This window comes from Ricinus communis, chromosome 2 (assembly GCF_019578655.1).
Source record: "Ricinus communis isolate WT05 ecotype wild-type chromosome 2, ASM1957865v1, whole genome shotgun sequence".
In the NCBI taxonomy this organism is placed as follows: domain Eukaryota; kingdom Viridiplantae; phylum Streptophyta; class Magnoliopsida; order Malpighiales; family Euphorbiaceae; genus Ricinus; species Ricinus communis.
Window position 1 is genome coordinate 29,422,129 of NC_063257.1, and position 14,043 is coordinate 29,436,171.

The 14,043-nt window shown below is 32.1% G+C and overlaps 1 protein-coding gene across 1 annotated transcript; it reads right to left on the minus strand.

Annotated features, from left to right (window-relative positions):
• Positions 1 to 890: 890 nt before the first annotated feature.
• LOC8275046 (probable E3 ubiquitin-protein ligase WAVH2) lies at positions 891 to 3,089 on the minus strand. Its single transcript, XM_002526199.4, has 4 exons — positions 2,854 to 3,089; positions 2,182 to 2,741; positions 1,704 to 2,044; positions 891 to 1,620 (listed from the first exon to the last, which is right to left on the minus strand). Exons 1-4 carry the CDS (start codon positions 2,996 to 2,998, stop codon positions 1,053 to 1,055), a joined length of 1,614 nt encoding a protein of 537 aa, XP_002526245.2. The 5' UTR covers positions 2,999 to 3,089; the 3' UTR covers positions 891 to 1,052.
• Between the last annotated feature and the right edge of the window lie 10,954 nt (positions 3,090 to 14,043).

The window sequence follows — 14,043 nt, forward strand, 5'->3', positions numbered from 1 at the left end:
GATGGATGATCCAGTTGATTCCATTGTCATAGCAATGTCCCCTTTTTCAACTTTCACATTGAAACTAGATCGCAACTAACTGTTATAGTCAGTATTTAGGAGTTTATATCTGTATGACTTCGGAGCAGAATCCATCATTCCAATATCATCACCTACCCAGATCTCATTCTCAATGACAACATCTTCCATACCCTCATGAGAGTTATCCTCACTGGACATGGAATCTTCTAGCATAGTAGATTCAAGCCGAAAATTCAATTTAATTATAGATCTTTCAAGGTTGTCAGGAGGACGAATGCTTAGGAGAATTTTGTCACTCATAAAGAGAAAAAAAGATTAGTTCAATTAGTCTTATTATAATTTCAATTAGTAATAATTTACTAGTGTGAATGGTTACAATTTTATTCAACTCTCTAGACATATTATTTTTATGCACAATTAAAATAATAAAATAAACAATATAAAAATAGTTAAAATACTAATATTTAACAATTTTGACAAAAGAATAGAAAGACAACGAAAGAAAGAGTGAAAATAATAGTAAAAAAAGAAGAGATGGAATAAAGAATAAATGAAAATTCTAATTAAAGACAACTCAATGTTTTAAGTTAAAATATCAAAAATCATCATTTTTCACAAGACAGAATAATGAGTTTTAATGTTATAAATCAAAACATATAATTATATCTCAGGAAAAATTTCTTTTAAACAATTTCCATAAAAAAGTTCAACATATAAAATTTATAAATTCTATGTAAGAATATTTTTATATAAATTTGACTCAAATTTTATAATATTTTAATTAAATAAATATATAAAAACATTAAAAAGAATTAGGCGTTTTTATATTAATGTGGTTCCGTGCAACCTGTTCACATTTATCATCACTCTTAAACAAACGGTAATTTTCATCATTTGATAGGCAGTCAAAGAATAATTATGGTAAAACAATCAAAAACCATACACAGCACAACACCACCACTGTCAGAATACACAGTGGTGTACGTTATTGAAGGTGCAAAAGCAAAATGCAAATTATAAGATGGCCAAGATTAACTATTGATTATTTTCTCAATGGCCTGGAGAGACTGAATGGCTGCCTGAATAAGAAATCTAAGAGCTTCAATCAGTTCTTCCTTCAAGACTGAGGGCGGCGGCTTGCTGGGATCCTCGTCAAAGGCCTTGGCTTGCTCAAGGTATTTGTCCATACGCGGAGTCGCAAATAGCCGCAGGGTTTCCAAATCACCTCTCGAAGCAAACCGCTGACGATCATGGGAAGTCTCAGAGGAGAGCGCAAAAGGACGCCCTTGCTTTTCATACGTCTCTTGCGATTTCATCAATTTCAAGAGCTGTTGCAGCTCCAGCCTCAGCATCTCGATTACCGGGTTGTGCCCATCATCAACCACATCCTCCAGCAAATTTTCTGCTTCAACCAGCTTGTCCCGAGCATCGTACAATTTATTGTTGTCAGCCATGGCTCTTGCTTCTTTCATCATTCCTGCAGTTCGAAGACGAGTCTCCTCAGTTATCACCTCCGGCCTCTCTTCTTGAACTGGGGATGCCACCGTGCGACGTACAGTAAGGGTCGCTGGAGGGGCCTCAAAAAGTTTTCCTCGAGTGCTGCGAATGCATATATATTCCATGTTATGCATATAACACTCTACAGAATTTAGTGTAGAAATCTAGCTGCGATTCATTAGTACCTATATGCGTAAGTGATTTCGAGAACGTTTCCTCCCCATCCCTTACTAGCAGAAGGGAGAAGAAGGTCCACAATGACTTTGCGCACTTCTTTGCTGTAGAGATCACCAAATGTAACAGTTACAGAGCCAGCAACATCGTCCCTGGTTTGTGGGTAGCTTCCGGCAGATACTTGCTGTATTTTCGATTCATCTTTGGGTTGTGCGATGGTCATCTTTAGGTCCTGAACAACCACTGTTAGAAGCCCAGCCAAACACTGGGCAAAAGCTTTGGTCAAGCTGTCTATATTTTGGACATCTGAGAATGTTCCTCCAATGCTATTATGTGCAATAGCCTTGAGCCCCTATTAAAACATGAACTAATTATTAGAAAGTCAATACTTTTTTGCGTAATATCCAGTTTCTAAAAAGACAGGAGTTTCTTAATTTTTTGGGGGTCTCAAAATGGGTATTGTGGAAATTAAACGCTGTTTCAAGGTACCTTCGGCTCGTGATTTATGCCAAAACCGAATGTATGTATGGGCACATTGCCGACTGAAACTCCGGTGGCATCACTACCGGCATTCTGCTCACCGTCGGACATCAGCATGATGCCAACAACACGTTCGCCGTTAAAACTACGGCCCTTGAGCACTTTTAAGGCAGTTTGGAGGCCAGCAGTGATGTTGGTTGCACCGTCGGCATTTAAACCATTAATTAAATTTTCAAATTCCTCTTGGGATTTTCCAGTTGTCTGGCGTAACGGGCACAACCTATTGGCGCCTCCAGAGAATGTGACAATGGACAAACGATCAGTGGGACCAAGTTTCTTGATTATAAAGAGCATGGCAGTTTTCATTTTTTCCATCTTATCTCCTTCCATGCTTCTACTGACATCTAACACCGCCACAAGATCTAATCCAGGCCTGCCATAGCTGGAAGAATCTCCACCGGTGAGCTCTAGCATCACCTTGAGTTTGCTTTCTTCAAGTGGTGCCATATCATTGTTTATGCTTCTCAACTTTACTCTTGCTGGTACAATTGGTGGAGTTGGTCTGGACCCTGAAACATGCCACCCAACCCAAACACATACATCAACGGAAAGAAAATAATAATCATAATAATAATAAAAGAAAATTAAAATGAATATCAATAATGGAGAAACGAAGCATACGGGTAACGATCTTCTCGTCATCATCGTTGGAGCTCATTTTAAGTGGCGGAGGCAGCAGGGGGACAAGGGGCAGCTTTTGCTCCGCTTCTCCCCCAGCCAAAAGGTTTGCCCTCCTCCCTCGTCTTCTCTTGCAAATTTGGCCCATGGTCCCCCCTCCAGATATATAAATGTTTTCCTTCAAATTTGGGCAACACTTTCTCAAATGTATCAGTCAGTGGCCCTTCCCCACCCCCACCCCCCCCACATATATATATATTGCCAAGAAAAAACTGACAAACACTGTAACTGAATTTTCTTCACCTCTTTCCTTTCCATATTCTGTCTCCAATTACTTCTTATTCTTCTTTATCTTTTTGCTTTTTCATATTCTATTTCCAGTTACTTTTAGCCAAAATTCATTATTAAATCTCTAAACTTTTCAATCTTCTTGTATTGATCTGTTGAATTTTCATTTTTTTTTCCATTTAACCCATATTTTTATTATTAATTTAATTAATAAATTTTTACAATTATTGGATGAAATTTTTATTTATTTTATTGATTTTTATATTTTTATTTTTCTTTCATTTAAAAATATTTCATTCTAAATTAAAGCAAAAAATAAAAATGTATAAATATTTTTGTAGTGGACCTATAAACAAATAATTAGTTGCATCATACTCGTTCATGGTAAAACACTTTCTAATTTCAGTATGTTATTCATAAAAAAAAATATTTATATCAAGAGTCATTCTGTCTTCTCAAAAAAAAAAAAAAAAAGAGCTATTCTGTATAATTAGTTAACTGTATTCTTTTTCCTTTTGAAGTAATGTTTTATATTATTTTTTAAATAATTAATAAAATTCAGTTAAATCTAAAGAATAGAAAGACCTAAAAAAATTAATAAATTATTTAAAATAAAATATTAATCAATTGTCTATAATTAAAAAATAAGCTTATAACGGTAGAATACCGCAGCAAAACTCTTGTAAAACTTCATCTTATTTAGATTAAATTTATTCAAAATCATAATGTAATAAAATTATAAATCCGGAAGTAATTCTTAAACATTATTTATTTAGTATTGGATATAAATAAAAAAATATAACTTGAATATTATTTAAATTAAAAAATATATCTATTATCAGATTTTTTAATATATATAATTAGTATGTTAGTTGTTAAAGGATTGAAAAAAATTCTGTTTTTATGAATATATTTAAAAAAAAAAAAAAGAAATCTCAAATTCCAAATTTTTAACTCCTGACAATGAATATCTGATCATATAACTAATGACTTGTGGTTATTTAGGATCGGATCGGATGAGTCTACAAGTATTCCATAAACAGCATTTATACCGTTAAGCTATTACTTAATATTTTACCGGTCAGTTTTCACTGTTTTCAATTCTTACTAAGAATCTAATATAAGCCATACGTAACTTCTTAAGTTTATCTCTGTTAAGTTGTTTTAATTATTAAAAGAATAATGAGGAATTCAAGGCAAGTGATGTAGACAAGGAATTTACAAGATAAGAAATTCTTGACCGGTGGCATAAGTAAGGGGAATTTATAAACATCCCCCTCACGTTTGCATAACCTTCGTTTACATCCTTTATTTTTTTTAATAATATACTCTTTCATCCCTTGTATTAACTGTCATTTATTTAGGTATTAGTATTATGTGAAATTATTCAAAATGACATAAAGTTTGCTCAATTTTATATTTTTATTACTTTTTTAAATTTAAAATTTTATTTTTTGGATGGAATAAAATAAAATGCTACTTTCCTTAATTTAAGTGAAAAATATCTTTATTTCATTTTAAAATAAATTTCAGTTTAATATAGATTCACATAAGAGTAAAAATATCATTTTAAATTAGTAAAATGTGACACTTCGGTACTTTGACCAACTTAAAATTCATTAAACTAATAGACTACTAACGGAAGCACTATTACGATGAATGATATATGAAAAGGAAGGATGAAAATGTATATCTTTAAAATACTAGAGAATGTAAGTGTAGATTAATATAAACCTCAGGAGGGCATCTCTAATTATCCCCATAAGTAATTGTTTTGATAGTGACTTGAAAGATTAAAAGAGAAAAGGAAAGAAAGTAAGAAAGAAAGAAAAGCAAAATGAGAAGAGGACGGAGAAAGAGTAGAGATAGGGAGAGAGTAGTTTTCCATTTTTCTTTTTCCCTTTTCTTTTTCTTTTAAAATAAAGCTGGACTTTGAAGAGAGGAAATAACTGAAAATGGGGAGAGCTGTCGAGTACTCTTCTTTGTAAATATATTCTTTTTTTTTTTCTCTTCTCATGTAATGAAGAGATTTCATTGAAACATAGCGAATGACAAATATATTTTGAGAGGTTATTTCATTAAAAATACTTGTGGAATAAAGCTCAAAGGGAAAACTTTAACAAGAAAAGAAATAATGTCAAATCATTTAATAGAAAGACTATAAAGCCAAGGAGAAACTTCTTCCTCCGACCAAATTGATTTTTGTCAACATGGAATGAAATGGTATAACAATATAAATAATCATTCAACCCTCATTTCATTTCATTTTAGTTTTCAATTTTAAATTATTTAATTTCAATCATTCAATTTTAATTTTATTTACAATTTAGTCCTTTTTAGTAATAAGAAACTCGCATGTTTCATTTCTTTTTTAATTATTTTTTCTCATTAATTATTATTGTCACATGTTAATATTTTATTTAAAAAATGACTTGATGTCTCAAAATTAGTATTTGCAAGTATATAAACCGAATGTTAGTACGGAAAAGTTCATCACGAGATCGATCTCACAAGGAACTGTAGAGCATATACTATAAAGATCGACTACCACATAAAAATACCTAAAAATAAATCTAAACACTCTAAGCTAATGTCTGAATATAATTTTAAAATTTATAAAAGAAATTAAACTAACCAAAAAATAAATATGCAAATAGAACAATTAAATGATAAAATAGCATTTAGTCTAGCTTACACTTAACAGTCCCCTTATTTTTCTTTAAGTCCAAATCTAATGAATGAGATGGTTATGTACCTTTTTCCTAAGTCACTCGAACTAATGATGTAACCTAGGTTTCTTATACCAACATAGATTAAAGTAAGATGATGTTTATGATAATTTTAACCTAAAGATTTTCATAATAAATATTACTATAAAATTGATACGATGATCAATCAACAATAATAGATGAAACTAATACAAGTATGAAGGTAAAGAAATCATTCATTAAACTCATAATAAATAAGGTTCATACATAAGTACAACTCAAACTAAATACTTATAGAACTTAGGCTGACATACTTAATCCAATGGTCATTGTAATTAAATAGAATGACATAAGAAATATAAAATAGAAAATTAAAGCTCCCTCAAGATCTAAAAGTTCTTCAATGGATGAAGAAGATTGATCTTCACCCTCCACGTCCTGAAAATCTTCTTTGATCCTTTGAAAGAATAATGCAAAACTAACTAAGTATTGTAGAAGATGAACTATAAAGAATTCACAAAAAGATAAAATAATAGATCGATCCCCGTTGTTTAATTAATCTCTACTTCTTGTAGAGATTACTTTTTTAGAGTCCTTCTCTAAGCATAACACTGCTATAGTTATCCTCTCAACTATCCTAAACAAAATAAATAACCTAAAAGATAATTATTCTTAATTACATTATAACTAATTAATTTTCTCTTGTGGGTCTTGATAAATTCTATTAGGCCTGCAATATTAGTAGTATACATATCTTCATTTTGAGCCTTTTACAACCTCACTCTTAAAGCCCATTTATGTATTTTTAGCTCATATCTCTCTCTTTGGCTATTATCACCTAAAATTAGACAATAAGGCTAAAGTAAAGTAATAAGACATATTTCTACAGATTATGTATATAAAATATACTAATAAATCACTAAAATACCTTAATTATATATATATATATATGAACCTATCAAATATCTCCACACTTAAACCTTTACTTGTCCTCAAGAATCAATTTTTGTAAAAATAATAAAGCAGATCACACTCAGCTTAAAGGTATTACTAAAGAAAAACTCACTAATACAGAAGTTATATAAACTCAAGAAAACTTGAATCATAGAAATTTTCTTTAAAAAGATGTAAACTCAACTGTAGTTAGTCAAAAGATTCAAACATTCATTATCTACATGTGTTTCACAATAAATAGCGTAACTCATTATCAATGAATACAATTATAATGCATAATCCAAATTATAATAACCTTATTCAAGAGGTGAAACCTTCATTCTCAAACAAGAGATCAATAGGCATTATATTTTTCACTTGCTTTGTAAGCTCTTTTACTTTTATTTTCTTTTCTTTACACCCCTTTGATTCTTGTTTTTTATACTTGGATTTCTTTCTTTCTTGAGATGTTATGCCTTTTTATGCAAAAATAAATATGGATAATGAATGCACATGGTTACTCAACAAAACATACGTCAAGATGGTTTGCATGCTCATAATTTTAATTGCCTTTTTACGCAAAAATCAACATTGGTCATAAAGATCCCTTTCATTCTCAAACAAGAGATCAATAGGCATTATATTTTTCACTTGGTTTACAAGCTCTTTTACTTTTCTTTTCTTTTCTTTACACCCCTTCGATTCTTGTTTTTTATACTTGGAGTTTCTTTCTTTCTTGAGATGTTATGTCTTTTTATACAAATACAAACATGGGTAATGAATGCACTTGGTTACTCAACAAAACATACGTCAAGATGCTTTGCATGCTCATAATTTTAACTGCCTTTTTATATGAAAATCAACATTGGTCATGAAGATCCCCGATTACTCAGCAACTAAAAGTAGCGGAGTAGAATATAAAACTTAAATCTTTAACTTGCCTATATCATATCTTACAAACGTAGGTGAACCACAACAATAATAAGGAAATAATAATCTAAATTATACACTTCTAATCATGCCCATTTCAAATTTTTAAACTATTCATCATGTCCATATGAAAAAGATGAACACTTAATCATTTAAGTACAATTAACTCATGAGTTCACATTCATATATATTTAAAAATTAATTCAAAAACTCAAGGATTTATCATATAGCATTATTTCATTGATTCTTTATTATAGACTAATAACAAAAAGCTAAGTAGAAAAAATCAAAATTTTATAAAAATTAATCAAGAGTTACTAAATTCATAATATATAAAAGATAAAGAAATTATTATAATTCCCCACCCCCCCCCCTCCCCCCCCCCCCCACTTATTTTAGACATTTTCCTCAATGTCTTAAGCATAAAATAACAATCAAATGAGAAAAGATAGAATACTTCCTTGAAAATTAGAGTGCTACTTGGTCGCTATTGGTCATAAGTAATATCATCCTGTACACACCTTAAATAAACTTAAAGAACCATCATTGATAAGCAACATGTTAGGTAAAATAAAATACTTAAATTAAAACATAATCATAAAGTTATGATTACAAAACAAATGCATAAAAGAAATCCTAATTGGCTATAAAGTATAGAAATCCTAAGATAGCTAAAAATAAAAAGAAATGTCCTACGGTAGCTAGATAGCTAAGTCCTAAAAACAAATAGAGAAATAAAAATAAAAAAATAATACAAAACTAAAATCAATGATGAGGTGGGGATAGAGCATCAAAGTCAACCGATTCGAAGTAGCAATCGAGTTTGTATGCTTATCGGCGTTGACTCCTCTCCACATTAGCCAAACGAAAATCAAATGCATCCAACCATTGGTTAAGGTTGGTGTTCATAGTGTGTAGTTGATTTAATACCTGTTGTCAACCTTGACTGCCTCATTCTTGCCTCTACTACCTTCATTATCTGAATCCTCCTCCCTATCATCGCTCGGTAGCTCATCTCTAGCTACACTACTACTACCTCCACTTGATCCGTGCATAAAAGTAATAGGATCACCACGACAATTAACTAAATTAGCTCTAATCAAAGCATTAATATCTAAGTTTCCTGTGGAGGGTAATGCCTCATATGGAGAAGACTCTAGATAAAAACTACAAAGGTACATAGCCAAACCCGGAATAGTATGTCCTAATCCAATATGATTCTTAGGTCTAGCCGGTGTCTTTAGTAAACTTTGCATAATAAAATACCCCGAAGAAATAGATTTATGGATATCTAAACACCATAGAATATTGAGCTCTTACTTCACCACCTTATTTGTTTCTTTCCTACCAAATATGCCTTCACACATAAACTTTGATATAAGCAAATAGCAATGATCGTTGAAGATATTATTTGACATGTTATTAACATCATATTTGTCTTGACTTGTGAGTTTTTTTCAAAATTTTCCAATATCAAACTTATGATGTTGCTCACAAATACCTTCTTTCTTTAACCCAAAAGCTTGGACAATAGTATTACAAGTAATAGTATAATTATGCCTAAATAATCTTACCTTATTCTCCTTATCATTGGAAAGATCATAACGTAGAGTAGTGAAAAACTCTAAAGTTAATTCATTATATGATGGTAGTGCTTTGAAGGCAAAATCCTTCCACCATAGTGTATCCAAAAGGATCATCATTCTCTAAAAAAGATTCAACTTAACTAGAGAGGGAGCATCTAAAAACTTACATGAGACTTGCTCTCTTGAAGCAAGGTTAAGGAATCGATTGCCCTCTTCATGGGAATAGATATCAAAAGGTGCTCCATAAATTGTCATTAAGTTTGGTTCCTCTTCATGAGAGCTTGAGACTATTTCCTTCCCCTTGTCTTTTCTTATTCTTTTCTTTGGAGCCTTTATTGATCTTTGGAATAGGTATAGCAAAGATTAGAAGGTAAAGATCTTGAAGTTGTGAAAGAAAAGTTGAGGTCAATTATAGAGAGAGAAAATAATGAAGAGAGAAAAAATAGAAGGTGATGTAAATAGAGGAAGGTGATGTGAGAGAGAGAAAATAATGTACTTATATGTGAGGGGTTAGGGTTTATTACTAGTATGTTTGAATTACAATAAATAACCTTTAAGTTATTATTTTTGTAGTAAAGATTAACAACTTTGAGTACTAATATAATTCATATGAATTTTTATTTTATTTTTCCAAAAATAATTTTTAAAATAAAAAAATGGCAATTTTCGAAATTTGAAGTGCCTCCCGCGCTTGGCAGCTCCTCCTCAAGCTCACTGCGTGCGTGATGGTGTCGCTGTTGTGTACCTTGTGGCCTCGTATGTGCCTTGTTGGTTCCTTTGCTGCATGTGGTCCACGAATCGCGGTTGGCCCATGACCTTGCGACTGGCGTTGTCATCTTGTCATTAGTTCGCGTTTGTCCTCCTCGTTGAAGCTGTTGTGCCTCGTGGTGCTTGTGTCGAGTGGTGCGTGCCTCGCGACTACTCTGCAACCTTGCTGAGGATGCTGTCCTGCCTTGGTGCTGCGTCTGCCACACTCGTGGACAATCCCGCGACTCGCAGATGCCTCTGCTCCTAGCTGCTGCTGCTTGACTGCTACGAACCTGTGACTTCCCTATCATGCGTCTGTTGCGGGGCCGTGTGAAAATTTCACTGCTGCAATATGGCTCGCTCGAAAATCAGTTTTGTCAAAGGAGTTTTAATTGCTCCCAAATATATCATAAGGGTTATTAAGTAATCAAAACATGTAATTAGGTAGTCATTAAATTTAAATATACTATATTAATTAAAAACGAAGAACTTAAGGAAATTTTGAACTAAGTTCTTAAATTTTATTAGTAAATGAACAAAAATAAAATTTTAACTAAAAATTTAAAAACTAAGCTAACTAAGATGACTTGAATAAAATTAAAATTAAATTCCTAATTAATGACAAGCAAACTTAAGGGATTTTTAAATCCTAAATTAATTATATTTCTTTAGATGTCCTCTCCCTCTTTTGGTTGTTGGTGGTGTATTATCCTTCATTGAACGTCCCTCTCCCTTTTTTTAAGTATGTAATAATGTCATACCCACTTTCAAATTCACCCTTACTATCCTCCTCCAAATCCTCATATTCCAAAGAGATTTCATCAATTAAGTACTTTTCTTGATATTTTCTTTCAATTGCTATTATTTTTTCAAGAGTGAATGGCCTTTCCATTAGCCTTGGGTAGGCTCTATGATAAGCATAAAAGGCGGTGATCTCTTTAGGCCTAAGGTCATACTCCATCATAAGCCTTTTCCTTGGGCACCAATTTTTAAAAAATCCAGGTGGAAGGAATAGTGTAGGTGTGGGCCTTCTAGCTCTTTCTTCATGCTTTGACGTTAGTTTTAAACTAAATGGGATTGATGGTGAATGGAATGGTATAGGTGCCCTCCTATTTTTTTTTCATATTTTCTAGAGGTAAGTCTTGAGCTTAGTGGCTTGGACTTATGTGTAGATAGATTTGATGGTAGTGAAGGTGGTGGAGAGTTTACCTCCTCCTTGACGCTTTCTTACCTAGAGTTCATGATTATTAGAGGCTATGAGAAAAAAGAAAATTGTTTAAAGTAGCTCTTAATGGAAGGAAGGGAGGGTCTATATATAGTGTTTCCTTTAATCCAAGCTCGTCTAGGATTTGGTTATATCTAGTCTTTAGAACTAAAATCTTGATTTAGCCCTTACTTGCTTGTCCAAATCCTACAAGGATACATCAATCCTAGTTTTACATACTTTACTAAATTTATATGCTCAATAATTAAAAATGATTGACCTTCATGTAATACACATAGTCTCATAAACATTCAAAGCACAATATTGACTAGTAAATTAAGTGTTACCATATAAAGTTCCTCTTTTATACTTGATGATCATGTAGGTGCTATGATGCTTGAGTCTCTTGCAGGTTCATAAAAACAAAAGTTAAAATTAAAACTTAAAGCATGAAAGAATAAAAATATACAAGTTATAATATACAAGTGCTAAATTTATTATCTATAGCTAGACATTATCGAATTTGGTTCAAGTTGGTAATGCATCAATGCACTCCACTTCATGTCCATAAGCCATTCCTTCATAGTATGGCTTTAAATAATGGCCATTAACTTTGAATTGTTCTTGAGTCCTATTATTATGTAATTCTACTGCACCATAAGGAAAAACTGTTACCACTTCGAATGGGTCATTCCATCTTGATCTAAGCTTTCTTAGAAAAAGTTTAAAATGTAAGTTGAATAATAAAATTTTCATTCTAGGGACAAAAGACTTACAAAGTAAATTCTTGTCGTGTTGCCTCTTAGTCCTTTCCTTGTATAGTTTGGCATTCTCATATGCCTAACTACGCATTTCTTCTAGCTCGTTTAAGTGCAATAGGCACTCTTCACCTACTTTAGTTAAATCCATATTAAGCTCCTTAGTAGCCCATTATACTTTATGTTCTAATTCGACTGGTAAATGGCAACCCTTGCCATACACTAGTCTATAAGGACTAATTTCAATTAATGTTTTATAAGCTGTGCGATATGCCCAAAGGGCATTGTTCAAGTGTACAACCCAATCTTTTCTAGATGGGCGCACTGATTTCTCAAGTACTGACTTAATTTGCCTATTACTAACCTCCACCTTTCCTGATGTTTGTGGATGATAAAGGGTTGCAACTTTATGAGTTACTCCATATTTCTTAAGTAAGGCGCTAAATGTATTGTTGCAGAAATGAGTTCCCCCATCACTAATGATTGCTCTAGGTGTTCCAAACCAGCTAAAAATATTATCCTTTACGAATTTGCATACAAAATTAGCATCAGTAATTGGGGTAGCTATTGCTTCTACCCATTTAGACACATACTCTACAGCAACAAGTATATATCCATAATCATGGAAAGGTGAAAATGGTCTCACAAAATCTGTTCTCCACATATCAAACAATTCAACCATAAGATTAAAAGTTTGAGGCATTTCATTCCTTTTGCTAATATTTCCACTTCTTTGGCATTTATCACATTTAGCACAAAAAATATGAGTATCCTTAAATAACTAAGGCAAAAAAGAAACCTGATTGAAGAACCTTGTAGACTGTTTTCTTACCTCTGAAATGACCTCCACAATACATCTCATGGCAAAAGGCAAGAATGCTTTGTTGCTCATCTTCAAGAACATATTATCTAATCATTTGATTAGAACAATTTTTAAACAAATACAGATCATCCCAATAATAATGCCTACACACAGATACAAATCTTTTCTTTTCTTGCCATGTTAATTCAGGTCTCATAATACCACAAGTCAAGTAGTTTAGAATGTTGGCATTTCATGGCTCATGATTCACCACAAAAAATTGTTCACCATGAAAGGTCATTAATTACTTTTTTAGAATTAAGGTTATCAAAATCAGAAATCACCTCGAAAGGTGATCAACAACTACGCAGTGAACTACATTTTCACTACCTTTTTTTTTCATCTTTTATCTTTATATCAAATTCTTGCAATAAAAGCATCCACCTAATAAGTCGTGATTTAGCATTAGGCTTAGTTAAATGATATTTTAAAGCTGCATGATTTGAATACGTAATAACTTTAGATCCCACCAAGTAAGATATAAACTTTTCTAGTGAAAATACAACAGCTAGAAATTCTTTTTCAGTTGTTGAATAGCTCATTTGGTATAATCAAGAGTTTTGCTAGCATAATATATTACATGTAAAGTTTTATCAACTATTTAGCCTACAATTGCTCCTATAGCCTAATCAGATGCATCACGCAATATTTCAAAGGGAATAGACTAATTAGGTACCATAATAACAGGTGAACTAGTCAATCTTTCTTTCAAAGTATTAAAAGTAGAAAGGCATGCATCATCAAAAATAAAGTTAACATCCTTAGCTAGTAATTCAGTTAAAGGACAAGCAATTTTAGAAAAGTCTTTAATAAAATGCCTATTAAATCATGCATGGCCAAGAAAACTTCTAATATCCTTTACTGAAGTAGGAGGGGGTAATTTGGTTATTAAATCAATTTTTTCCTTATCGACTTTAATACCCTTATTAGAAACTACATGTCCCAGCACAATACCATGTTTAATCATAAAATGACTCTTTTCCCAACTCAAAGTTAAGTTACATGTAACACCCCCATCACATGCTAACCAATAAACATTAGCCAGGAAGCATACAAGCGTCGTATAATATATACTACAGGTAGATAGGTCAATATGTAGGTTGTTAAGAATCCAGACACAAGGTTATTAACATATAAACATATGATTATACTTAAACATCATTTAACAAGTATTACA

What these genes read in the sequence shown, in the direction of transcription:
- LOC8275046 (XM_002526199.4), bottom strand. Translation starts at nt 2,998, where the DNA reads ATGGGCCAAATTTGCAAGAGAAGACGAGGGAGGAGGGCAAACCTTTTG. An exon ending in TGACGAGAAGATCGTTACCC is followed by an intron (nt 2,742 to 2,853) that starts GTATGCTTCGTT and finishes GGCATGTTTCAG; the next exon opens with GGTCCAGACCAACTCCACCA. An exon ending in GCATAAATCACGAGCCGAAG is followed by an intron (nt 2,045 to 2,181) that starts GTACCTTGAAAC and finishes ATGTTTTAATAG; the next exon opens with GGGCTCAAGGCTATTGCACA.